Source organism: Trichomycterus rosablanca, chromosome 26 (assembly GCF_030014385.1).
Source record: "Trichomycterus rosablanca isolate fTriRos1 chromosome 26, fTriRos1.hap1, whole genome shotgun sequence".
Lineage (NCBI taxonomy): Eukaryota > Metazoa > Chordata > Actinopteri > Siluriformes > Trichomycteridae > Trichomycterus > Trichomycterus rosablanca.
The window spans coordinates 6,089,283-6,116,515 of record NC_086013.1 but is presented as its reverse complement, the minus strand read 5'-3'; the positions used below and the strand labels follow the sequence as shown (position 1 = coordinate 6,116,515).

The 27,233-nt window shown below is 39.7% G+C and overlaps 1 protein-coding gene across 6 annotated transcripts in view; it reads left to right on the top strand.

Moving 5' to 3' along the window:
• mast4 (microtubule associated serine/threonine kinase family member 4) overlaps positions 1-27,233 on the top strand; it is a 123,234-nt gene that overhangs the window by 54,605 nt on the left and 41,396 nt on the right. For 4 of the 6 annotated variants that reach the window (XM_062988875.1, XM_062988872.1, XM_062988873.1 and 1 more), the window contains exons 1-2: positions 6,736-6,891; positions 19,639-19,727. In XM_062988875.1, the coding sequence (XP_062844945.1) occupies positions 6,758-6,891; positions 19,639-19,727 (223 nt within the window). In that variant the 5' untranslated portion in view covers positions 6,736-6,757. Of the gene's footprint in view, positions 1-6,735; positions 6,892-19,638; positions 19,728-27,233 lie in introns of those variants that run through there. The other 2 variants (XM_062988874.1, XM_062988871.1) reach the window with 1 other exon arrangement.

Below are 27,233 nucleotides of genomic sequence, written 5' to 3'. Positions count from 1 at the left end.
GGTTTTAAATAAACACCAGCTACTACAGAACATTCTGTGTGACTCTCTTACATTAAAAAGCTCAATTAAAAAGCTTAATTAAACTGCTATTACCACAGATCTGTAACCGAGTCAGACTCGTTCCGTCTAAGGAGCTAAAAGTTTTCTAAAAGTTCAGCAGATGATCCTGAACTAACGAATTTGGTAATGAATAAACTTTTGCCTCGGATTGGCTCTGTAACGTCTTCTGTTCTCATCTACATCACAAGTAAGAACCGCTTACGATTTACCAAAGTGAACCAGGAGTTTATATAACGTGCTGATAGAATCGACTCAGATGTGACCGGGTTGAATTATCTTTTTAAAGTAAATATTACAATCAGCAAAATTACATCGTAAGAGCTTTCACGATGGTTTCTGTACGATGGTTGATGAATGGTGATGTGATGGTTGGTGCTTCGTAGCTCAAAGTCTGGATCAATCCACTGAGCTGTTAACTTAACATGATCTTTATATATCACACGATCGGATCGGCTACTTTTAGGAAATATCGCCCATCGCCGATAGCATATTTTGATTAAAAATCGGCCGATACCGATTCGTAGCCGATCGATCGTCCCATCTCTATTTATTTTAGTTATCTTCTTTCCATTTAGTTTGTGGCTCATTAGCCACAATTATGTTCTACCTTGGTTAAGTATCTCACAATTGTGTTCATATGTTACAAACTCACAGGTGCTGGGCTTTTTTGGGCGGGGAGGGTTCACTTTACCCGACTCATCCCGACCCAATAGAGGTTTGGAAATTAACAAATAAATCTATTTATCTCTGCAGTTCATAAACCTTTGTTTTTATCTTTATCTTGTCAGGGATTTGGAAATTGTTAAAGTTACTTAAAATAAAAACTGAAGGTTATGATAAATATATATACAGTTAACACTTTTACATTTACATTTTCAGCATTTAGCAGACACTTTACCAGTAACCAGTAACCAGTTGGCAATTAGAACCAGTTTTTAACCAGACATGGACTTCTAAATATTGATTTACTAAATTCAGATGTAAAGCCGTGTGTTTAGTTTATGAAGAACAGACTGCTGTGTTTAAGGTTCACAATTTAAATCTCCATTACGGTACTAAACACAGAGAAATACAAGAACTTGAACGATGCAGAGCGCTAACATCTGAAGCTTTGCTAGCTAAACTGCAAAAGTAACAAAGACTTTTTATTATGAATATTTTTTCCCCCCAATTTTCTCCCGTAATCTAGTCGTATCCAATTACCCTGATTGCGTTACGCTTCACCTCTACCGATACATCCCTCCACCGCTGACTGAGAAACTTCGCAACTGACACACGCCCCCTCCGACACATGTGCAGTACCAACTGCATCTTTTCACCTGCACGAGGCGAGTTCATATGCGGACCAGCCTTGTGCACGGAGAACCACACCGCGATCAGCATTATTCCCCGACTATGCGCAGGCGCCATCAATCAGCCAGCAGAGGTCATAATTGCACCAGTTATGAGGAACCCTGGTCCAGCTTGTCCCATCCCTGAACAACAGCCAATCGTTGTTCATGTAGCCGCCCAGCGTAACCAAATGTATCGAAATCCCAGCTCTGATGTGCTAGTGTATTTTACCACTTTAGCAGACACTTTAATCCAAAGCGACTTACAGATGTGACAGTATACAATCTAACCAATTGAGGGTTAAGGGTCTTGCTCAAGGGCTCAACAGTGGCAACCTGGCAGTTGTTGAGGCTTAAATCGGCAACCCTCTGATTACTAGCCCAGTACCTTACAACTACAACTGAGCTACAACTGCCCTAAGTTAATACATTATGTCGGTAACATAAAGTAGTTTAATTCCAGGCTTTGTGTTGATGTAATTATGTTGTTTTATGATACATAGACTAAGTAAAACAGCGCTTGTGCTTTATTGTCTGTTAGAGACTTGCCAGTATGAAGTCATCACATAAGTTTAACAGTGTAAACTGCACTAAAATGAGTAAGCAACTTTCCAGATCCGCCTGTATAAGTGCACTTGATTGACCGTCTTTTAATAGAAACAGAGCACACCGATATCTAGAGCACGTACTGCTGCAAGGGACCCAAAGATTAGGTCGAGGTGTTAACTAGGCCTGTCACAGTTATAACATTCTCTCTCTGGCTTTCGCTTTGTACGTATTGTGGCGTCGGCGAGAAGGATATATATATAATTAAAACCACCTCCTTGTTTCTACACTCACTGTCCATTTGATCAGCTCCACTTACCATATAGAGGCACTTTGTGGTTCTACAATTACTGACCGTAGTCCATCTATTTCTCTGCATGCTTTGTTATCCCCCTTTTATGCTGTTCTTCAATGGTCAGGACCCCCACAGGACCACTACAGAGCAGGTATTATTTGGGTGGTGGGTCGTTCTCAGCACTGCAGTGACACTGACATGGTGGTGGTGTGTTAGTGTGTGTTGTGCTGGTATGAGTGGATCAGACACAGCAGCACTGCTGGAGTTTTTAAATACTGTGTCCACTCACTGTCCACTCTATTAGACAATCTTACCTAGTCGGTCAACCTTGTAGATGTAAAGTCAAAGACGATCACTCATCTATTGCTGCTGTTTGAGTTGGTCATCTTTTAGACCTTCATCCGTGGTCACAGGACGCTACCCACGTGGCGCTGTTGGCTGGATATTTTTGGTTGGTGGACTATTCGCAGTGAGGTATTTAAAAACTCCAGCAGCGCTGCTGTGTCTTATCCACTCATATGTAGTAGTCCTGGGAGAGTCCCTACCATTGAAGAACAGCATGAAAGGCGGCTAACAAAGCATGCAGAGAAACAGGAGAAACCAGGAGGTGGTTTTATATATATAAATATTATATATTTATATATGTATATAGAGGTTTGTAAGAATGCAACTTGGTAAGAGACAGCGATGTTTACTCACGCATGCTTATTCGTTCATTTATTGTCCGCTTTACCACCGCTTATCCTGGTCAGGGTCGTGGTGGGTGCAATTCACTGGACGAAAGGGAGAAAACAACCTGGACAGGGCACCAGTCCATCACAGTGCAAACACACGCACTCATACCTAGGGCAATTTTGTATCTTCAATTAACCTGACTGCATGTCTTTGGACTGTGGGAGGAAAGGACCCAGATCGCTCCACCTGGGAATCGAACCCAGGACCTTCTTGCTGTGAGGTGACAGTGCTACCCACCGAGCCACTGTCTGCCTTTTACACATGCTTAGTTGCAGGGGAAAAACTATAGTAATTAGCTGAATAAACCAGTTAATAAGTAAAAGTCCAGATACATTTACCCACATGTTGTCCATGATTTTCACCACGACCCAGGCAACACATACGATGCTTTAAAATTAAACACAAAACCAAATATAAATATACTTAATTATTAAAAATGGTGGCAATCTGGTCCCACTGTGGTTTACAAGATGTAACGTAAAGCCTCCACATGTGGGTATACATGGACGAGTTCGTTTCGTGTATGTGCCTGTTAAAATGAGTTTATTTAATTGTTATTACAATTATTATTAATTATTATTTGATTATATATTTGAAAAACCCTGATCTATAATCAGCTGTTTAAATGGCTACTCTAATAACCCATTACTGCCAGAATCTGATCCCAAACAGCACTCGCATCATAACATATTTCATAGATTAAACACATTGAGCAACGTTAAGGAATGGGGCGGCACGGAGGCTCAGTGGGTAGCACTGTTGCCTCACAGCAAGAAGGTCCTGAGTTTGATCCCCAGGTGGGATGGTCCAGGTCCTTTCTGTGTGGAGTTTGCATGTTCTCCCCGTGTCTGCGTGGGTTTCCTCCGGGAGTTTCGGTGTCTTCCCACAGTCCAAAGACGTGCAAGTGAGGTGAATTGGAGATATAAAATTGTTCATGACTGTGTTCTATATAACCTTGTGAACTGATGAACCTTGTGTAATGAGTAACTATCGTTCCTGTCATGAATGTAACCAAAGTGTAAAACATGACGTTAAAATCCAAACAAACAAACAAACATTAAGGAATGGAGTTCGAGGCATAATGATTGTTAATACAGTTAAAATCAGTCATTGATAATAAACCTCGTTTTTCAGTGTGTAAAAGTGTAGGATTGCAGAAACTAGCTATTAATTGTGGTCTGAAAATAATCACACCTATATTTGTGATTAGGCGTTTTTGTAACAGACCTCATTCTCCTTCTTAAACCTAGCTGGAAGAGATAAAGGGGTTATATCATTAGACCCTGGCTTGATTATACCTTTGCTTGGACTTTGTTCTGTATATAGCGAGGGTAGGCGTGGTTCATGGTTGGCTATCAGTAGGGCTGCAACTATCGATTATTTTTGTAATCGAGTATTCTATCGATTATTCCAGCGATTAATCGAGTAATCGGATAAGAAATACTTTTGCTTTAACAAAGAGCAAAAACAAATACTTATTAGATTAAATAAGACATGTTTCTTAAACCAAACTGTACATTTGTATTCCTTGCATACAGGACAGTTTAAAAAATTTTAAATGCAAAAATAAATAAATCAAAAATAAATCAATTTACTTTTAAAATGTAAACAGGCAACCTGAAACATCAGGTCATCAAGTCATAAATAATAATAAACAAAAATACATGAACATAAGCCTGTAATTTGTGCAACTTTCAAAACTCAAAGTTTCAGCTACAGCTCACGCAGAACATAAAGCTTAAATATTTTGTTGGGAGGTTTTGTGGTGTTTGTAGGGGGATAAAAATCTGTCAGGATTGTGTCTCTAGATGAGGTAGATCTGGGGTGTGTTCGAAAACCTAGGGAGCTGCCTTGCTGTCTTACTGTCTACATAGGCAGCTGACTTAGTAGAGAGGATTCTAATAAGTTAGTGACTTATAAAGCAGGTTATTCGAACGCACTACTTAGACAGCGATTCCATCGGGTTTAGCATTTCGCGTTTAGCATTTAGCATCTCGCCATTAAAACCAATAAACTGAGGTAGCACAGCACGCTAACGTTAATAACATTTCCCTTCATGTACCGATAACGGTTAAATTTCCTGACAAGCCCGAACTTGCAAATAAAAACACTCGGTACAAGTTTATACAAGTTAAAAATCAGTAATGTTTTATTTACGTTTGAAAATAATTCCATTCGTTTCTCCGCCCCATCAGCCATGAATGCTGGGATTGTCTTGATCACTAAGGCAGCGTCGGATGCTCACTCGTTCTTGAGCCAAAATAACATTGAAATAATAAGATGCCTCAGTAGTGAGGATTTTAAGGCATCTAGGATTTCGAACAGCCTCCTTCTCGGGAGCGCGCACAGGATGACGTAAAATGCTGCCTATGTAGACAGCACACTAGCTTTTCGAACACACCCCTGGTGTGTGTGTATGTATGTGTGTGTTTGCCTAAATCTTCATAAAAGCCTGTGGTGGTTGAAACGAAGTAAAGTCAGTAAACATGAGTAAAGTAAACACGACGCTCTGATGGTGTGGATGTTATACTGAGTTTTAGTTTTATCAGCTTAAAATGATCTCAAACTTTCTGTGGTTTTCTCTGTCCAGTCTCCTCCTGTTCGCTATTTTCTCGCTATCAAATCTCGGCTGCGTCCTAAACTGATACGTTCAGTTCGCAGGAGCGGCGAACGTGTCCAAATAAGTAGTGTTCATTAAACTGTCCGCAAAAAGAACCCGGATGAAGTCCTGTTAAGTTCTGTTTATGTTTAAGATATTTGGGACGCAGCCCTCAGATTCTTCACGTCACCTGCACACAGCGTTAAACACGCTGCGCAAAAGTGAAAGTCGTCCGTGTAAAACACCGTGAGCTGTATATGGTTGTGCGGATTAAACGATTCCTCGATGCAAAAAATTTGAATCGATGATTTTTAGTAATCGATTTACTCGAGTTACTCGAGGAATCGTTTCAGCCCTAGCTATCAGCGCAGGATTGTATTTAAGTCGTCGACATTTCTTGGAACAAACCCTACTGCTTAGCAATTCTGTTTAGCATAACATGATCCTATATATAAGATCTGCTTACGTCTAGGTCTGTCTCAGGCTTTGTTGCTGCTGGGTGTCCAGTCTGCACCCTGCACTACTTGGCATGCTTTTACCACAGCAGCTGGTAGTCCCTCTGGTAGCTGATTTAACTGGCTAACTGTACAGACATGGGCGGTCTTGTTTAGGAGGCGCTTATCTGACCAGTTTATCTGGCCAGAAGGGGCCAAAACAGAGGACGTACTATATTAGCGCCAAGGTGGTTTTCCTCTGTCGGACAGAGATAGGTCCAGTCTGAACGCAGACAGAACCTCCTTATGTGGACGTGAGCATCGGAAGCCTGAGGGATTTCCATTTCAAACAGATCTTCAGAGCGGCAGCTTGACAGGCGCTGGAGCCGGGCCAGATAGGGAGTACTGATGATGACGCAGTCCAGCACTGACTCACGTCCCCCTCCTCCCCGGCTCTTTCTCCGCGCCGACATGGGATGCCAAGTGGTAGACGTGTGTTGCCTGATATGGGGTTTGTTTTGAGCGGAATACAATGTGTGGAATACAAGCGGAGAAGTGGAATTTTACCAAGGTAATACAAGCCACGCAGCAAATCGTCTTATCTGTCAATGACCGCAACAAGCTTTGCAGATAAAGAGCTGCAGTTATAACGTATACACACAGAAAGCAGAGCTTTTAGTCTCTCGTTGGGCAATTCAGGGGCAGACGAATACCTGATAACTACAGGTATGACTGGACAGATCTCTGCCAGTTAGGAATGCTGTTCCAGGTACGAGGAGAAGTTAACCAGGATTCCGACAGCGCATACATTAGCAGCAGAATTCCTCCAATTGTTTTTGGTGACATGTCTGACTCATTTCATTGTGGATCTGGTATCCGACGGACTAAAAGGTAATCATGGAACCATCCTGGTAAGAGTAAGTACTTCCAGTGAGATTTACAGATCTGACTTGGCTTGTTTGCTGGTATAAACGAGAACAATAGTGTAAAATTGGCACAAATTCTGTCATTGTGTTACATTTTTCATATGATTGCACTACAGGAAGCTTTTAATTATAATCAAGGAATCATTGTTTAGTCCAGAAAAAGAATGATTTACACACACAGTGCAAACTGAAAGTAAACAAAGCTTACTAGATGTGTTGGTATAATGCAACAGTTCTGTAAGAGCTGTATTGTTGTGTAACATGACAACTTCTAGCTTTTAGTCTACATTTACAACCCCAAATCAGAAAAAGTTGGGACAGCATGGAAAATGCAAATAATAACAAAACACAGAGTTTCTTACATTTACTTTGACTTTTATTTGACTGCAGACAGGATGAACCTGAGATATTTCATGTTTTATCTGCTCATCTTCATTTAATTTATTAATAAACATCCATTCCTGCACTTCAGACCTGCAACACATTCCAAAAAAAAAGTTTGGACAGTAAAGCATTTACCACTTTGTAATGTTGCCATTTCTTTTCACCACACCTAAAAGACGTTTTGGCACCGAGGAGACCAAGTGATTTAGTGTTTCAGCTTTTATTTTGTCCCATTCTTCCTGCAAACATGTCTTAAGATGTGCAACAGTACGGGGTCGTCGTTCTCTATTGGGGACAGGTCAGGACTGCAGGCAGGCCAGTCCAGTACTCGTACACTCTTCTTCTGCAGCCATGTCTTTGTAATGTGTGCAGCATGTGGTTTTGCATCGTCTTGTTGAAAAATGCATGGACGTCCCTGGAAAAGATGACGTCTTGAAGGCAGCACATGTTGCTCTAAGATCTCAATGTACTTTTCTGCATTAATGCTGCATCACAGAAGTGTAAATGACCTTTGCCAAGGGCACTGACACAACCCCATACCATGACAGATCCTGGCTTTTGGACTTGTTGCTGATAACAGTCTGGATGGTCCTTTTCTTTGTTGGTCTGGAGCACACGCTGTCCATTTTTTCCAAAAAAAGACCTGGAATGCTGATTCTTCTGACCACAATACACGTCTCCACTGTGTGATGGTCCATCCTAGATGCCTCAGAGCCCAAAGAAGTTGACGCTGCTTCTGGACATGGTTAACATAAGGCTTCTTTTTTGCACAGTAAAGTTTTAAGTGGTATTTGTGCATGTAACTCTGTATTGTAGAGCTTGACAAAGGTTTGCCAAAGTAATCCCTCACCCATGTGGTTATATCAGCTATTGTTGAGTGGTGGTTCTTGATGCAGTGCCGTCTGAGGGATCAAAGATCGCGAGCGTTCAGCTTAAGCTTGCACCCTTGACCTTTACGCACTGAAATTCCTCCTGATTCCTTGAATGGTTTAATGATATTATGCACTGTAGAGGGAGAAATATGCAAATCCCTTCCAATCTTTCTTTGAGGTACATTGTTTGTTATTAAACATTTCAATCATTTTCTCACATTTGTTGACAAACTGGAGATCATCTGATCATCTTTGCTAATAAAGACCAAACCATGATTACAATCACCTGTTGACATCACATCATTATTTAGTTTTTTACCTCTTTACTAGCCCTAAATTGCCCCGTCTCCATTTTTTTTGGAATGTGTTGCAGGCCTGAGCATGGAGAGCCACACCCTGATCGCATTATCCCTCCACTCAATCAGCCAGCAGAGGTCATAATTGCATCAGTTATGAGGACCCTAACTGGCTCCCTCCCTGAATGAACAACAGCCAAACGTTCATGTAGCCACCCAGCCCAGCCGGATACCAGAGCTGAGATTTGATACGATGTATTCGACATCCCAGCTCTGGTGTGCTAGCGTGTTTTACCACTGCGCCACCTGAGCGGCTGTGATGAAGATCTTTAATCGAAACTTTGTTTCACCACTTGGGTGCTAGTACATAAAAGAACCTTAATGCATGTCTTCCTAAAGTTCTGGGTGGAGAATCAAGACTAGTGAGACTTGTGGCTTGGAGGTTGCGCAATACAGAGCGGGTCTGACTAGTTCTGTAGGGTAGTTTGATGCTGATCTGTTTTTGGCTTTGTAGGCGAGCATCATCATTTTAAACTAAACCGGGCAGCTACAGTGAAGATAACGCAGCAGTGGGGTGATGTGGCAGCATGTAGGTTGGTTGAAAACCAGACGGGCAGCTGCATTTTGAATGCCAGAGGGGAGTTGCAGATGTCTAGCCATGAGGTTGATTTGAGTGGCTTCTGTAGAGAGAAATGGCTGAATCTTCTTGATGTTGCAGCTCAGGTTTACTAGAAGTACAAAGCAGTGTTTGTGTCTCAGTTTTAATCAGGCAGTCATGTGTGAAATGATCTATTTTAGTTTATAGGGATTTACATGGGCTTTGTTCTGTGTGCAGCAACTTGACGTCCCACATAGCAGTACTGTATGAAATAGAAATTCTTCACTGCATGTATTAACCCCCCAATATACAGATGAATAATTAGTATCGGACTGAAATATTCTGAGACATTTCAGTGTATCAGGACGGTGGTAGCATAGTGGCTGAAGCTTTGGGCTATCAGTTGAAAGACTGTGGGTTTGAATCCTGGCTCTGCCGTGCAGCCACTGTTGGGCTCTTGAGCCAGGCTTTTAACCCTCTTGACCCTAGGGGTGTGCTATGACCCCATCTTTCAATCAAGCTGGAATATCCCGAAAATGTATTTTATTGTACTGTACATGTGTACACCAATCAGCCATAACATTAAAACCACCTCCTTGTTTCTATCAGCTCCACTTACCATATAGAAGCACTTTGTAGGTCTACAATTACTGACTGTAGTCCATCTGTTTCTCTGCATACTTTGTTATCCCCCTTTCATGCTGTTCTTCAATGGTCAGGACCCTCCCAAGACCACTACAGAGTGGGTATTATTTGGGTGGTGGATCATTCTCAGCACTGCAGTGACACTGACATGATGGTTGTGTGTTAGTGTGTGTTGAGCTGGTATGAGTGGATCAGACACAGCAGCGCTGCTGGAGTTTTTAAATACCTCACTGTTACTGCTGGACTGAGAATAGTTCACCAACCAAAAATATCCAGCCAACAGCGCCCTGTGGGCAGCGTCTTGTGACCACTGATGAAGGTCTAGAAGATGACCGACTCAAACAGCAGCAATAGATGAGCGATCGTCTCTGACTTTACATCTACAAGGTGGACCAACCTAACAGAGTGGACAGTGAGTGGACACGGTATTTAAAAACTCCAGCAGCGCTGCTGTGTGATCCACTCATACCAGCACAACACACACTAACACACCACCACTGTGTCATTGTCACTGCAGTGCTGAGAATGATCCACCACCTAAATAACACCTGCTCTGTAGTGGTCCTGTGGGGGTCCTGACCATTAAGAACAGGGTGAAAGCAGGTAAAAGAGTATGTAGAGAAACAGATGGACTACAGTCAGTAATTGTAGAACTACAAAGTGCTTCTATATAGTAAGTGGAGCTGATAAAATGGACAGTGAGTGTAGAAACAAGGAGGTGGTTTTAATGGCCGATCAGTGTATTATGTATATTTTAAATGGAATATTAACATTTATTTATATTTACAATTTTTATATTTTATATTTATTTATTTTAAATGGAATATTAACATTTATTTATATTTACAATTATTATGTTTTATATTTATTTATTTTAAATGGAATATTAACATTTATTTATATTTACATTTATTATATATTATATTTATTTATTTTAAAATGGCATACTTAAATGTATTTAGATTTTATATTTATTTATTTTAAATGGAATATAAAAATTAATTTATATTTACATTTATTATATTTTATATTTATTTATTTTAAATGGAATATTAAAATTTATTTATATTTATTATGGCATATTAAAATTAAAAATTAAAATTGAATTTATTTCTACATTTCCATACGTCAGCATATATTTATTTATATATTTCTACATGTATTCATTTCTTGTGTTTTTTGTTACCTCCTTAACCAAAGCCCCTCTTGCCCACATGCCCATTTTGACCAGATGGAACTCTAAGAAGGTTCAAGATTTTGCCAAATTGTTTGGCAGTTGTTTTGATATTGTTTTACATCCTGGCTCTGGTTTATGTCCCGCCACGATTTAATCATGGAGAACCACAGGCAATTTCTGAGGTCTCTTGGCTTAATTTTTATATTTGAATATATACGGCTGTAAATTAGGTAGGTAAGACAGAAACTGCCATGTTTTTCATTCTCTGTGTGTGTGATGAGTGCAGTTATATGTTGTGGTAGGGTTTGTGGTAATATGTGAGCATTGTGATTTGACCCGTAAGTTCCAGGTCGTGTATTAGCGCAGGAGCTCAGTACTGACAGACTTTAATCTGCCTGTGTTTAGATGTTATATAAATAACTGCACTAAACCTGATCCTCTTTAACTCAGCACATGTGAAACTCATCTACCTGCTGGAAGGATGAGATGGGTTTATGTAATTATCAGAATATTTGACTTCCTGAGGTTCTGACAAATAGCATCTTATTTCTTTGCATAATCTTTAATGTTTAAATGGTTTTATAAGATTTATAGTCGTAAATGTGTCATTAATTATGTGTTGTGCTTTGGAGGACAAAAAATGACAAATATGAATAAATAAATGCACAGATCATTTTTTTAAATGTATAAATAAATACATTACAAATACATTTTTTGTCATGGCATATTTATTTTATTATATTTTTTATGTATTTATTTTTAAATGGCATATTAAATTTTAATCATATTTAAATGTATTAATATTTTATATGTATTTATTTTAAATGGAATATTAACATTTATTTATATTTACATTTATTATATTTTATATTTATTTATTTTAAATCGAATATTAACATTTATTTATATTTAAAATTTTTATATTTTATATTTATTTATTTTAAATGGAATATTAACATTTATTTCATATTTACAATTATTATGTTTTATATTTATTTATTTTAAATGGAATAGTAACATTTATTTATATTTACATTTATTATATTTTATATTTATTTATTTTAAAATGGCATACTTAAATGTATTTATATTTTATATTTATTTATTTTAAATGGAATATTAAAATTTATTTATATCTATATTTATTCTATTTTATATTTATTTATTTTAAAATGGCATACTTAAATGTATTTATTTATTTATTTTAAATGGAATATAAAAATTTATTTAGATTTACATTTATTATATTTTATATTTATTTATTTTAAATTGAATATTAAAATTTATTTATATTTACATTTTTTATATTTTATATTTATTTTAAATGGAATATTAAAATGTATTTAAAATTTTATTTATTATATTTTATATATATATTTTTTTTAATGGTTTATTACAATGTATTTATATTTACATTTATTATATTTTATATTTATTTATTTTTAATGGCATATTAAAATTAAAAATTAAAATTGAATTTATTTCTACATTTCCATACGTCAGCATATATTTATTTATATATTTCTACATTTATTCATTTCTACATTTATTTACTTTTGGAGTTTTTTGTTACCTCCTTAACCAAAGCCCCTCTTGCCCACATGCCCATTTTGACCAGATGGAACTCTAAGAAGGTTCAAGATTTTGCCAAATTGTTTGGCAGTTGTTTTGATATTGTTTTACATCCTGGCTCTGGTTTATGTCCCGCCACGATTTAATCATGGAGAACCACAGGCAGTTTCTGAGGTCTCTTGGCTTAATTTTTTGTCGTGGTAATGCAGTGTAATTTGTGGGCTTTCCAGACTTTAAATAGCAGCTAGATATAGGACTAAATATAGCCAGAGCAAACAGTCTGAATGCTAGTGTGAATACGATGTTTCAGGTTTTCACTATCACTATCAATTCTTTTTCCATTTTTACTTTTGAAATTTCCCCCAATTTATATGCCATCTGATTGTATCTTATTACCCAATCAGATTTTACTTCTACTTCTGCTTTTGTGCCGTCACCATCGATCAGCTGTCAGAGGCCATAATAGCAGCTATATTTAAGAAAAACACTCAAAAGTTCAGTTATTGTCCCGCCCCTCACAGATCCACAGTCAATCGTGTGTCTGTGTAGGTGCTTGGCCAGCTGATTTCATAGCTTAAACTCGAGACCTCGAGATTGTAGCACTGATGGGCTAGCGTGTTTTTCTGTTTCGTTTTTGTTTTTGCATGTTCTTCCTTTTTTCTCCCGAATTTAGCGTATCCAATAACCCAATTGCATTATGTTTCCTCTTTACTTTGCCGTGACTAACACACGCCCCCTCCGACACGTGTGCAGTAGCTGACTGCATCTTTTCACCTGCATGAGGCAAGTTCATATGCGAATCAGCTTTGTGTACAGAGAGCCACACCCTGATCAATGCATTATCCCTGGTCTCTGTGCAGGCACCATCAATCAGCCAGCAGAAGAATCCCCGTCCGGCTCCCACCCTGTATGAACAGCAAGCCAATCGTTGTTCATGTAGGCGCCCAGCCTGCTGGATGGCAGAGCTAAGATTCTAAACAACGAGTTCGAAATGTCAGCGTGTGCTAGCGTGGTTTACCGCTGCGCCACCTGAGCTTTGCAAAATCACTTTTTTGCATGTACAGCATTTGTATGTTTTATACATAATATTTGTCAGTTTGAAGACGCTTGATTAGTGTGTTTTTTATTATATGTAACTTATCTTGTCATAAGTATGTGAACACCTGACAATGAGCATGATGGACAACCACAAACCATTTATATTTGCATTCATATGGAGTCCATGTATATGTTCCCATTTCTGCTACTAGCTACTTTTATTTTCGCTCAATAATTAGGATGGCTGTCCACATACTTTTGGTCAGTCACAGTTGAATAAATCTACACATTATTTAACTTACAGAGATCTGAATAAGTGTTGAAGCAGCAGTCACGTGCACTCCTTTCATTATATAGAGGACACTTTGGTATCATTAAGCCGGAAAGCTAATAGGATCTGAGTGATGATGAGGATGATCATCCTACTGGTGAAGATCACACTGCTCGATTATTAATGCAGGAGCAAGATTGCTCTCAGTTGTTTAATAGTCTGGTGTTCCATGAGATATGAGGATGTAAACATTGGCCTGAATGTGGTCTTACCTGGAAGATGTCTACATCACATCTGTAATGAGTTACCTCAGTAGGACTAAGTGGTACAACTTGTGGAGAAAATCCAGAAGACGGTATGTTTAAATAGTTCTGGTAGTAATGCTGGATACTATTCTAGTGCATTCGGGTTTGCACTGTAATTTTTCTATTGTATAGAGCATTTTCTTCAAATATGTGTTCCAAGAATCTCTTCCATTTAAATTAAAACGGTCCTTTTTTGCCAACGGTGTTTAATTTGTCAGTCACAATACATCAGGTATTACATGGTTACAGAGATGTCTTTGATTGGTGGATTGGTTTTTGTGTTTGAAAATGTGGGATTTGCAGAACTTAAGAGTAGCTTCTGTATAAGCAAATACCAATGTTTTACATCCTTATACACAGACTCGTTGTGATTATTACTAAAAATCAGCTCACTACCACTACCAAAATACGAAATGAGTAGGGCTGCACCTAGCGATTATTTATTTGTCGATTAATCTAACAAGGGTTTTTTATTTTTTATTTTATTAATCGATTAATCTAATACATAATTCATTCATTTTCTAAAGGGTGTTATGTGTGCTCAAAGCATATCCATAAATACACTGGTGAGTAAGGAGGCAGACCTTGTATTCAATCCTAACAGAGATGGGAAGCCATATATAATTATTAGGGCTGTCGAAGTTAACGCGATAATAACGCATTAACGCAATCTCAATTTAACGTGATTTAAAAAAATAGTGCCGTTAACGCAAATTCTAGTTCATGTTGAGACTTGACTGGTAGAACAAACGTTTTAATGTCGGACTTGCCACCGTTATTCATTTGCGGTTTGTTAAAATAATATAACTGAGCGTCGTAGGGATGCACTTGCATAATAAAGAAATAAATACACGGTATATTCACAAGTTGTCGGGAGCAAAACACTTTATTAACTTAATCTGTTACGGCACTGAATACCGGAGTCAAGCACGCTAGTCCATGAACTATGGAAGCCCCAAAAGGGTCAAAACACAGTCACTTCGTGTAGAAACGTCCACTTTTCACATTTCACTTAAAAAACCTTGTTTTCTATAACATTTACACAGATTTTATTTAATGCGATTAATCGCGATTAACTATATGAAATTCTGAGATTAATCGCGATTAAAATTTTTAATCGTTTGACAGCCCTAATAATTATATATATACAGTGTATCACAAAAGTGAGTACACCCCTCACATTTCTGCAGATATTTAAGTATATCTTTTCATGGGACAACACTGACAAAATGACACTTTGACACAATGAAAAGTACTCTGTGTGCAGCTTATATAACAGTGTAAATTTATTCTTCCCTCAAAATAACTCAATATACAGCCATTAATGTCTAAACCACTGGCAACAAAAGTGAGTACACCCCTAAGAGACTACACCCCTAAATGTCCAAATTGAGCACTGCTTGTCATTTTCCTTCCAAAATGTCATGTGATTTGTTAGTGTTACTAGGTCTCAGGTGTGCATAGGGAGCAGGTGTGTTCAATTTAGTAGTACAGCTCTCACACTCTCTCATACTGGTCACTGAAAGTTCCAACATGGCACCTCATGGCAAAGAACTCTCTGAGGATCTTAAAAGACGAATTGTTGCGCTACATGAAGATGGCCAAGGCTACAAGAAGATTGCCAACACCCTGAAACTGAGCTGCAGCACAGTGGCCAAGATCATCCAGCGTTTTAAAAGAGCAGGGTCCACTCAGAACAGACCTCGCATTATTCGTCCAAAGAAGCTGAGTGCACGTGCTCAGCGTCACATCCAACTGCTGTCTTTGAAAGATAGGCGCAGGAGTGCTGTCAGCATTGCTGCAGAGATTGAAAAGGTGGGGGGTCAGCCTGTCAGTGCTCAGACCATACGCCGCACACTACATCAAATTGGTCTGCATGGCTGTCACCCCAGAAGGAAGCCTCTTCTGAAGTCTCTACACAAGAAAGCCCGCAAACAGTTTGCTGAAGACATGTCAACAAAGGACATGGATTACTGGAACCATGTCCTATGGTCTGATGAGACCAAGATTAATTTGTTTGGTTCAGATGGTCTCAAGCATGTGTGGCGGCAATCAGGTGAGGAGTACAAAGATAAGTGTGTCATGCCTACAGTCAAGCATGGTGGTGGGAATGCCATGGTCTGGGGCTGCATGAGTGCAGCAGGTGTTGGGGAGTTACATTTCATTGAGGGACACATGAACTCCAATATGTACTGTGAAATACTGAAGCAGAGCATGATCCCCTCCCTCTGGAATCTGGGTCGCAGGGCAGTGTTCCAGCATGATAATGACCCCAAACACACCTCTAAGACAACCACTGCTTTATTGAAGAGGCTGAGGGTAAAGGTGATGGACTGGCCAAGCATGTCTCCAGACCTAAACCCAATAGAACATCTTTGGGGCATCCTCAAGCGGAAGGTGGAGGAGCGCAAAGTCTCGAATATCCACCAGCTCCGTGATGTCGTCATGGAGGAGTGGAAAAGCATTCCAGTGGCAACCTGTGAAGCTCTGGTAAACTCCATGCCCAGGAGAGTTAAGGCAGTTCTGGGAAATAATGGTGGCCACACAAAATATTGACACTTCAGGAACTTTCACTAAGGGGTGTACTCACTTTTGTTGCCGGTGGTTTAGACATTAATGGCTGTATATTGAGTTATTTTGAGGGAAGAATAAATTTACACTGTTATATAAGCTGCACACAGAGTACTTTTCATTGTGTCAAAGTGTCATTTTGTCAGTGTTGTCCCATGAAAAGATATACTTAAATATCTGCAGAAATGTGAGGGGTGTACTCACTTTTGTGATACACTGTATATATATACAGTTTGGGGTCATTATCATGCTGGAACACTGCCCTGCGACCCAGTTTTCGGAGGGAGGGGATCATGCTCTGCTTCAGTATTTCACAGTACATATTGGAGTTCATGTGTCCCTCAATGAAATGTAACTCCCCAACACCTGCTGCACTCATGCAGCCCCAGACCATGGCATTCCCACCACCATGCTTGACTGTAGGCATGACACACTTATCTTTGTACTCCTCACCTGATTGCCGCCACACATGCTTGAGACCATCTGTACCAAACAAATTAATCTTGGTCTCATCAGACCATAGGACATGGTTCCAGTAATCCATGTCCTTTGTTGACATGTCTTCAGCAAACTGTTTGCGGGCTTTCTTGTGTAGAGACTTCAGAAGAGGCTTCCTTCTGGGGTGACAGCCATGCAGACCAATTTGATGTAGTGTGCGGCGTATGGTCTGAGCACTGAAAGGCTGACCCCCCACCTTTTCAATCTCTGCAGCAATGCTGACAGCACTCCTGCGCCTATCTTTCAAAGACAGCAGTTGGATGTGACGCTGAGCACGTGCACTCAGCTTCTTTGGACGACCAACGCGAGGTCTGTTCTGAGTGGACCCTGCTCTTTTAAAACGCTGGATGATCTTGGCCACTGTGCTGCAGCTCAGTTTCAGGGTGTTGGCAATCTTCTTGTATCCTTGGCCATCTTCATGTAGCGCAACAATTCGTCTTTTAAGATCCTCAGAGAGTTCTTTGCCATGAGGTGCCATGTTGGAACTTTCAGTGACCAGTATGAGAGAGTGTGAGAGCTGTACTACTAAATTGAACACACCTGCCCCCTATGCACACCTGAGACCTAGTAACACTAACAAATCACATGACGTTTTGGAGGGAAAATGACAAGCAGTGCTCAATTTGGACATTTAGGGGTGTAGTCTCTTAGGGGTGTACTCACTTTTGTTGCCGGTGGTTTAGACATTAATGGCTGTATATTGAGTTATTTTGAGGGAAGAATAAATTTACACTGTTATATAAGCTGCACACAGACTACTTTTCATTGTGTCAAAGTGTCATTTTGTCAGTGTTGTCCCATGAAAAGATATACTTAAATATATGCAGAAATGTGAGGGGTGTACTCACTTTTGTGATACACTGTATATATATATATATATATATATCAGGGCTGTCGATTAACGCGTTAAAATTTTTATCGCGATTAAAAAAATCTAACTATCTTTATTTGGCATATACATGTGTGTCTCTGTGGTAATTATCTGTATTTCAGATGAATTAGGATGTAAAGCGCATGAACTGTCCGATGATAAACTACTTTTAGCGGTTTTCACTTTTTTTACGTGTTGATGAAAAGATGAATGAAACCTCGCAAGCTTTGTAACGAGTATTTCCATTGGCTGCTAGAGCTGTCCATCAGAACCGCGTAGCTCCGCCTCCTCCCCCTCCGGTAAAAAGTGAAACTCTGTGTGATGTTTCATCTCTACAGTTTATTCAGGTTATTCTATCACATGGTTATAAACATGATTTATATTTGTGATGTTTGTAGTTTTCTAAAAACACATTCGTATCTGATATTTATATGGACTAAGCGTTTACATGGACTGTTTTAATTAACACTTTTTTTATATAGCTACAGTCAATTACTTATAGATAATGTTTGCTAACTTGACTGTTTCAGGTATTTATTGATGTTTAAATGGTAATTAAGAACAGTATTTCCCAGTATTCTTTCTGCACAAACACAGTATTAAAGGGTTTTCTTAATAGATCTATGAAATAATCATATCTGTGTTTTGATGCTTTATTGAAGTCTTATATTAGATCAAAACATTATAATTGGTGCACCTGTTTTCAGTGTCATGGTCATGAACAGGAAAAGATCCTCATTTTTGTCAGATAATGTGCTTTCTACAATGAATTTAGATTTAATAATTCTATCATATTTTATGAATGTTTTATTGGTAAACACGTTCTCGCAATAACAATGTGCATAACTGTTCAAATTTTGCTTAATTATTAGTTTGCGATTAATTGAGATGAATATATATATATATATATATATTTAGGGCTGTCACACGATTAAAAAATTTAATCGAGATTAATCTCGATTAATTTTGTTCTTTAACCGCGATTAATCTCGATTAAAATTTTTAATCGTGTGACAGCCCTAATATATATATATATATATGTTTGTAGGTCAGTTGTAGCCTAGCAGTTAAGGTACTGGACTAATAATCAAAAGTCTGCTGGTTCAAGCCCTATTACTGCCATGCTGCCACTGTTGGGCCCTTGAGCAAGGTGTAGGTGTGTGTGTGTGTGTGTGTGTGTGTGTGTGTTTGTGTGTGTTTTTTAAAATAGGCATTGTTTCAAAACAGCTTTATTGAGTTCCAGGTCAAAATCCCAATCAAGCTCCCAGATTCAACAATGGCAAGATGGATAAAAGCAAAACCATAAAAGCCCAGTTTCTCTGTACCATGCTTATAAAATATAGAATTAGTCAGGTGTTATATGACACTGGTTATTATGGGGTGGCTAAGTGATACAAATCTGTTTCATATTTTCATGATTATTTGTAGATATTTTTTTGTTTATTATATTTTTTTAAATAGTGTGTGGTTTCCCTATGTGTTTCTAAAACAGTCCATTTATTATTTCACATTAATAAACAGTATGTACAGTGATGACCTTTATTTTTATGCTTTTATATTTCTCTTTGCTGTCAAATATACATGTCACAGCTTTGCTGTTTTTTTTTCCTATAGCTGTAGGACAGGCAACAGAAAGAGCCTGATAGGAAGTGGACAGTCCTCCGCCCTTCCACGACCACACTCCCCCTTTTCATCACATACAGGTAACAAATCTTTGTGTATTTGTCTGTGTAGCTTATTTATGATATGATGTCAGTGTTGTGGTGGTGGTTTAGGGAAGGCTTGTGACTCCTCACCATGTGCATAAACTGAGGTCCAGAAAAACAGTTTCACAAGTTTAACATCAGTTTGGACAAACTCCAGTGGCCCACACAGAGCCCTGATCTTTACCTCCTTGAGCATGAACTGTTATAAAGAAATATCAGCCAGGCTTTCCGGTCCAACATCAGTGCCTGCTTTTACTGAATGGAGACAAATTCCTACACATTTTTAAGAAGCCTTTATAAAAAGCTTATTTCTGCCATACCGGTTCAGTGGGTAGCACTGTCACCTCACAGCAAGAAGGTCCTGGGTTCGATTCCCAGGTGGAGTGGTCCGGGTCCTTTTTGTGTGGAGTTTGCATGTTCTTCTCGTGTCTGTGTGGGTTTCCTTTGGGAGCTCCGGTTTCCTCCCACAGTCCAAAGACATGCAAGTGATGTGACCTGGACTGATGAACCTGAACTGATGATTCTTGTATAATGTGTAACTACCTGTCCTGCCACTGTTGGGCCCTTGAGCAAGGCCCTTAACCCTCTTGGCTCCAGGGGCACCATACAATGGCTGGCCCTTGCTTACAAACAAGCTGGGATATGTGAGAAAAGAATTTAATATAAATATAATACAATACATAAAATAAATATAAAACAAATAAATGCATTTAATTAAATTCCTTTCTAAAAGAGTAAATGCTTTTTATAGCCACAATTGTGTTATTAATGCTCATGTTTTCAAGATGGAATGTTCAACAAGCTCATATCATAAGTCCACATTCTTTTCGCCATATAATGTATATTTTCTTTACATAACACGCTGTGAATTTGATATTGTAATTTAGTGTTAAGTAAGAATATCTATTCCTCTTGCCATATTGATGCCAACTTGATTTCAAAGAGCGTGATAGATTTGTAACAGATTTTTTAAAATCTGGCATAGTAAAAGTAAGCCACGGAAGAGCAACTATACTTAATAAGACATTTAAAACAGCATGACTTTGCCAAATATGAAGAATTTGACTAGGATGACATGGGCAAAGACATTAAAGCTAAAGCTAGGCCCTTAGGTGGCACAGCGGTAAACACCCTAGCACACCAGAGCTGACATTTTAAACTCGCCGGCGCCTACACGAACAATGATTGGCTGTTGTTCAATCTTAACTGATGCAATTATGACCTCTGATGGCTGATGATAGAGCCTGCACAGAGATGGGGGATAATGGGATCAGGGTGTTGCTCTTCGTACACATTTTATGTGTTATTTTTTCCCACTTTTCCCCCCCAATTTTTATCCCTATTCTAATTGTGTCCAATTACCCTGATTGTGTCCTCTATACTGATTCGACCCCTTTGCCGCCGACTGAGGACGCCACTCAACTGACATTACGCCCCCTCCGGCACGCAATCAGTACAGCCTGCATTTTTCACCTGCACGAGCCGAGTTCATACACCGAGAGACACCGCGCACGGAGGGTCACACCCCCCTCAATGTTATTCCTCAGCCCTGTGCAGGCGCCGTCAGTCAACCAGCAGGGGCCGCAGTCGTACCAGTTATGAGGACCTATGCTCCGACTTCTACCCCTAAGCCCGTGAACAACAGCCAAACGTTGTTCATACTGCCGCCCGACCCAGTCGGAAAGGCAGAGCTGAGTTTCGATACGATTTATCTAGAGACCCAACTCTGGTGCGCTAGCGTACTTTACCGCTGCGCCACCTGAGCGGCTTCGTACACAACATTGATCCGCAAATGAACTCGCCTCGTGCAGGTGAAACGTTGCAGTCGGCTACTGCACATGGAGGGGTTGTGTGTCAGTCTCAGCTGTCCTCAACCAGGGTGATGTACCATAATCTCTCTACCATCAGAGAGAGGAGCCATAATGCAATCGGGTAATTGGATACGACTAGATTGGGAGGAAAATTGGGAAAAACATGTAAAAAAAAAAAAAAAAGCTACTAAGAACACAGAGCCAGGCACAGACCAGCGTTCTCTTCTGTCTTTCTTTGCAAATGAAAAGACGAAAGTCATAACATAAAAAATCATGGAATTCATTTTCAGTAGTCAAGGATACAGGATTTAGAAATTTGCACTGAGAAAATCACCTGAGATCATGTTTAGCTGCATTAAGCCTGCATGTTGACAACAACATAAAGGTACCTTGATTTTTTTGGTTTACATTACCTGGTGCACATTTTTTTGTTTGGGGGAAAGTAAAAATATTGCTCTTAATGTTATTGGGAGGTTTGTGAAAAAATAAGGTTTGTCCCAGAGCATTATATATTTGTTACTGATATATTGTTTTAATGTTGTAACTATATCACGGATCACAACTATCTAAAAGCCTTCAGACAGGTAAGATGTTCGTAAAAATGTGTTTAATGTTTAATATGAGCATCCAATTTTTACCCAATTGCGTTATGCTTCCTCTCTACTGGTGCTGACCTCTGCTCCGATAGTGAAGAGCGAACTGACACACCCGCCCTTTGACATGTGAGCAGTTTCGACTGCATCTTTTTACCTGCACGAGGCGAGTTCATATGCGGATCAGCCTTGTGCACGGAGAGCCACACCCTGATCCACATTATCCTTCGACTCCGTGCAAACGGCATCAATCAGCCAGCAGAGGTCATAATTGCATCATTTATGAGGTCCCTATCCGGCTCCCTACCTGGATGAACGACAGCCAAACGTTGTTTATATAGCCGTCCAGCCCAGCCAAACCTTTAAATAAATGTAATGTATTTTCTTTCTTCTAACCAAGCAATTACATATTTTTTCTTTGTATACAATTAACAACCACCGATATAATATTTTGTACAACATCCTTTACTCAACATGACAGCATTGCGTCTTTGCTTATAACCGAGGAGACTTGAAAATACAAACTATGATTTAAGAGCCTTCTTAATATCTCTCCAGATCTTACAGTCTAAGGTTCTGTCTTGCAGGTTTTCTTTATTTAGCTCCCCCACAGGGTTTCAATGAGGATTAGATTTCAGAATTGGGACAGCCATGTCAAAAGCTTTATTATGGGGATTTGTAAAATCCTGTGTAAATCTGAACTGGATTGAATATGTTCATGATTATTGTGCTGCTGGAAGATCCAACCACGACCCACTCTTGCTGTTTCAATTTTCTGGTACTGTATGGAGTCCATGATGCAGTGTGTCCTCACAAGGTTGCCTGGGTTCTCGTAAGAAGATGGTTGCGAATCTTTTACAGTACTCATAAGTAGGAATCAGGATTTTTTTTAACCAGCTGGGCGGCACGGTGGTCTGGTTGGTAGCACTGTCGCCTCGCAGCAAGAAGGTCCTGGGTTTGATCCCCAGGCGGGGCGGTCCGGGTCCTTTCTGTGCGGAGTTTGCTTGTTCTCCCCGTGTCTGCATGGGTTTCCTCCCACAGTCCAAAAACATGCAGTCAGATTAATTGGAGACACTGAATTGCCCTATAGGTGAATGTGTGTGTGTGTGTGTCTGCCCTGCGATGGACTGGCGCCCCGTCCAGGGTGTAACTGTGTGCCTTGCGCTGTGTGCCCCCCCCCCACACACACACACAACCCTAATTAGATAAGCGGGTAAGACAGTGAGAGTGTGTGAGTTTAACCAGCTTTCTTTTTACAACCCCAAAAAGTTGGGACAGTATGGAAAATGCAAATAAAATAAAAACATTATTACATTTACATTGACTTTTATTTGATTGCAGACAGTTTGAACCTGAGATATTTCATGTTTTATCTGCTCAACTTCATTTCATTTGTTAGTATACCTTCATTCCTGCATTTCAGGCCTGCAACACATTCCAAAAAAAGTTGGGACGGGGGTAATTTAGGGCTAGTAATGAGGTGAAAAATCTACATTATGATGTAATTCCAAACAGGTGATTGTAATCATGGTTTGGTACAAAAGCAGCATCCAGGAAAGGCTGAGTCTTTGATGAGCAAAGATGATCCGAGGATCTCCAGTTTATCAACAAATGTGTGAGAAAATGATTGAAATGTTTAAAAACAATGAACCTCAAAGTAAGATTGGAATGGATTTGCATATTTCTCCCTCTACAGTGCATAATAACGTCTTTTAAGTGTGGTGAATGCTTTACTGTCCCAACTTTTTTTGGAATGTGTTTCAGGCCTGAAATACAGAAATGGATGTTTATTAATAAATGAAATGAAGTTGACCAGACAAAACATGACATATCTCAGGTTCATTCTGTCTGCAGTCAAATAAAAGTCAAAGTTAATGTAAAGAACACTGTGTTTTTGGTAGCCTGTTAATTAGAGCTTTGGGCTATCAATTGAAAGGTTGAGAGTTTGAATCTCAGCTCTGTCATGCAGCCACTGTTGGGCTCTTGAGCAAGGCCCTTAACCTCCTCGACTCACATACAATGGCTGATCCTGCACTCTGACCCCAGCTACCAAATAAGCTGAAATATGTGAAGAAAGAATTTCATTATACTGTACACCTGTATAAGTACATATGACTTATAAACGCATTCTCTTCTTTTGACTATTTGATACCAAAAGCTCTATTTTTTTATCAACTAACCACAGAACCAAGTTTTATTGGAGTGGAGTGAAATCTGTTTGCCTATGTTTATGGTTAAATAGGGAAAAGGTGATTTTCTAGCCTTGTTTATTTATTTATTTATTTTCCATATTGTAGATCTGGATACTAGGTAACTCTAAAATTCTACAAAGCTCTAAAAATGACGAACAGTGGTTCTTGGAAAAATGGCACGTGTGAATAAAAAATTTGTCCATCATGTTCCAGTTTCACTATCCTAATATTTGTCCTGACTGGATGTGGCGCAATGGTTAAACACACTAACCCACCAGAGCTGACATCTCAGATTCGTTGGTTTGAATCTCAGCTCTGCTACCAGCAGGCTGGGCGCCTACATGAACAACGATTGGCTTGTTGTTCAGGGAGGGTGCCAGAGGGGATTCCTCATAACTGATGCAATTATGACCTCTGCTGGCTGATTGATGGCGCCTGCACAGAGACGAGGGATAATGAGGATCAGGGTGTGTCTCTCTGTACACAGTGCTGATCCATATATGAACTCACCTCATGCAGGTGAAAAGATGCAGTGTGTTAGTGACGGCTCTCCTCGGCCAGAGTGATTGGGAGGAAAACTGGGGGGGGATGCTAAAAAAACCTATATCACGTTACTCAGACTCTTTCAGTTTTGGCACTGATGTATACAGTTATTTATTTTGAAAAAAGGCTCTCTGTATTGGTAGGGAAAAGATCATAAATATTCTTTCTCTCTCTCCTCTCTCTCTCTCTGAGCTGTGTTGATCAGTGAATGTTGTTCACGTGAAGAAAGGAAGGGGGGTTTTTGTAGATGCTTCAGCCTTCAAGGCACAAACTTGAAGGTCGAACAGCTTTAACTTGTGAAAGAAATCTAAGCTCGTGCATTGGATTTATTGAAGGCTTTCAGCTTTTATCCATTTATTTCATCTTTTTATTGCTCAGGTTCAATCGCATCTTTCTTAGAGTGTGTCCTTCCTTTATCTGTGTACTTACTAGCCTCCCTAGTTACGGCATTGGGATTTAGCCTGGTTTGTGTTTCACCAGAAGTGCTTTGCAAACTTCAGAAAGGTTTTAGTGCTCTATCAATCTGTAGTGATGGGGTAGTAAACAAAAGTGTTTATAAATGAAAGTGCACATGATTTTGTCATAGACTGGCAAGGTAAAAGTGATTTCTTATATACAGTGTATCACAAAAGTGAGTACACCCCTCACATTTCTGCAGATATTTAAGTATATCTTTTCATGGGACAACACTATAGACATGAAACTTGGATATAACTTAGAGTAGTCAGTGTACAACTTGTATAGCAGTGTAGATTTACTGTCTTCTGAAAATAACTCAACACACAGCCATTAATGTCTAAATAGCTGGCAACATAAGTGAGTACACCCCACAGTGAACATGTCCAAATTGTGCCCAAATGTGTCGTTGTCCCTCCCTGGTGTCATGTGTCAAGGTCCCAGGTGTAAATGGGGAGCAGGGCTGTTAAATTTGGTGTTTTGGGTACAATTCTCTCATACTGGCCACTGGATATTCAACATGGCACCTCATGGCAAAGAACTCTCTGAGGATGTGAGAAATAGAATTGTTGCTCTCCACAAAGATGGCCTGGGCTATAAGAAGATTGCTAACACCCTGAAACTGAGCTACAGCATGGTGGCCAAGGTCATACAGCGGTTTTCCAGGACAGGTTCCACTCGGAACAGGCTTCGCCAGGGTCGACCAAAGAAGTTGAGTCCACGTGTTCGGCGTCATATCCAGAGGTTGGCTTTAAAAAATAGACACATGAGTGCTGCCAGCATTGCTGCAGAGGTTGAAGACGTGGGAGGTCAGCCTGTCAGTGCTCAGACCATACGCCGCACACTGCATCAACTCGATCTGCATGGTCGTCATCCCAGAAGGAAGCTGACGCACAAGAAAGCCCGCAAACAGTTTGCTGAAGACAAGCAGTCCAAGAACATGGATTACTGGAATGCCCTGTGGTCTGACGAGACCAAGATAAACTTGTTTGGCTCAGATGGTGTCCAGCATGTGTGGCGGCACCCTGGTGAGAAGTACCAAGACAACTGTATCTTGCCTACAGTCAAGCATGGTGGTGGTAGCATCATGGTCTTGGGCTGCATGAGTGTTGCTGGCACTGGGGAGCTGCAGTTCATTGAGGGAAACATGAATTCCAACATGTACTGTGACATTCTGAAACAGAGCATGATCCCCTCCCTTCGAAAACTGGGCCTCATGGCAGTTTTCCAACAGGATAACGACCCCAAACACAACCTCCAAGATGACAACTGCCTTGCTGAGGAAGCTGAAGGTAAAGGTGATGGACTAAACCCAATTGAGCACCTGTGGCGCATCCTCAAGTGGAAGGTGGAGGAGTTCAAGGTGTCTAACATCCACCAGCTCCGTGATGTCATCATGGAGGAGTGGAAGAGGATTCCAGTAGCAACCTGTGCAGCTCTGGTGAATTCCATGCCCAGGAGGGTTAAGGCAGTGCTGGATAATAATGGTGGTCACACAAAATATTGACACTTTGGGCACAATTTGGACATGTTGACTGTGGGGTGTACTCACTTATGTTGCCAGCCATTTAGACATTAATGGCTGTGTGTTGAGTTATTTTCAGAAGACAGTAAATCTACACTGCTATACAAGCTGTACACTGACTACTCTAAGTTATATCCAAGTTTTATTTCTATAGTGTTGTCCCATGAAAAGATATAATGAAATATTTGCAGAAATGTGAGGGGTGTACTCACTTTTGTGATACACTGTATACACGATCAGCCATAACATTAAAACCACCTTCTTGTTTCTACACTCACTGTCCATTTTATCAGCTCCACTTACGATATAGTTCTGCAATTACTGACTGTAGTCCATCTGTTTCTCTACATACTTTTTTTAGCCCCTTTCATGCTGTTCTTCAA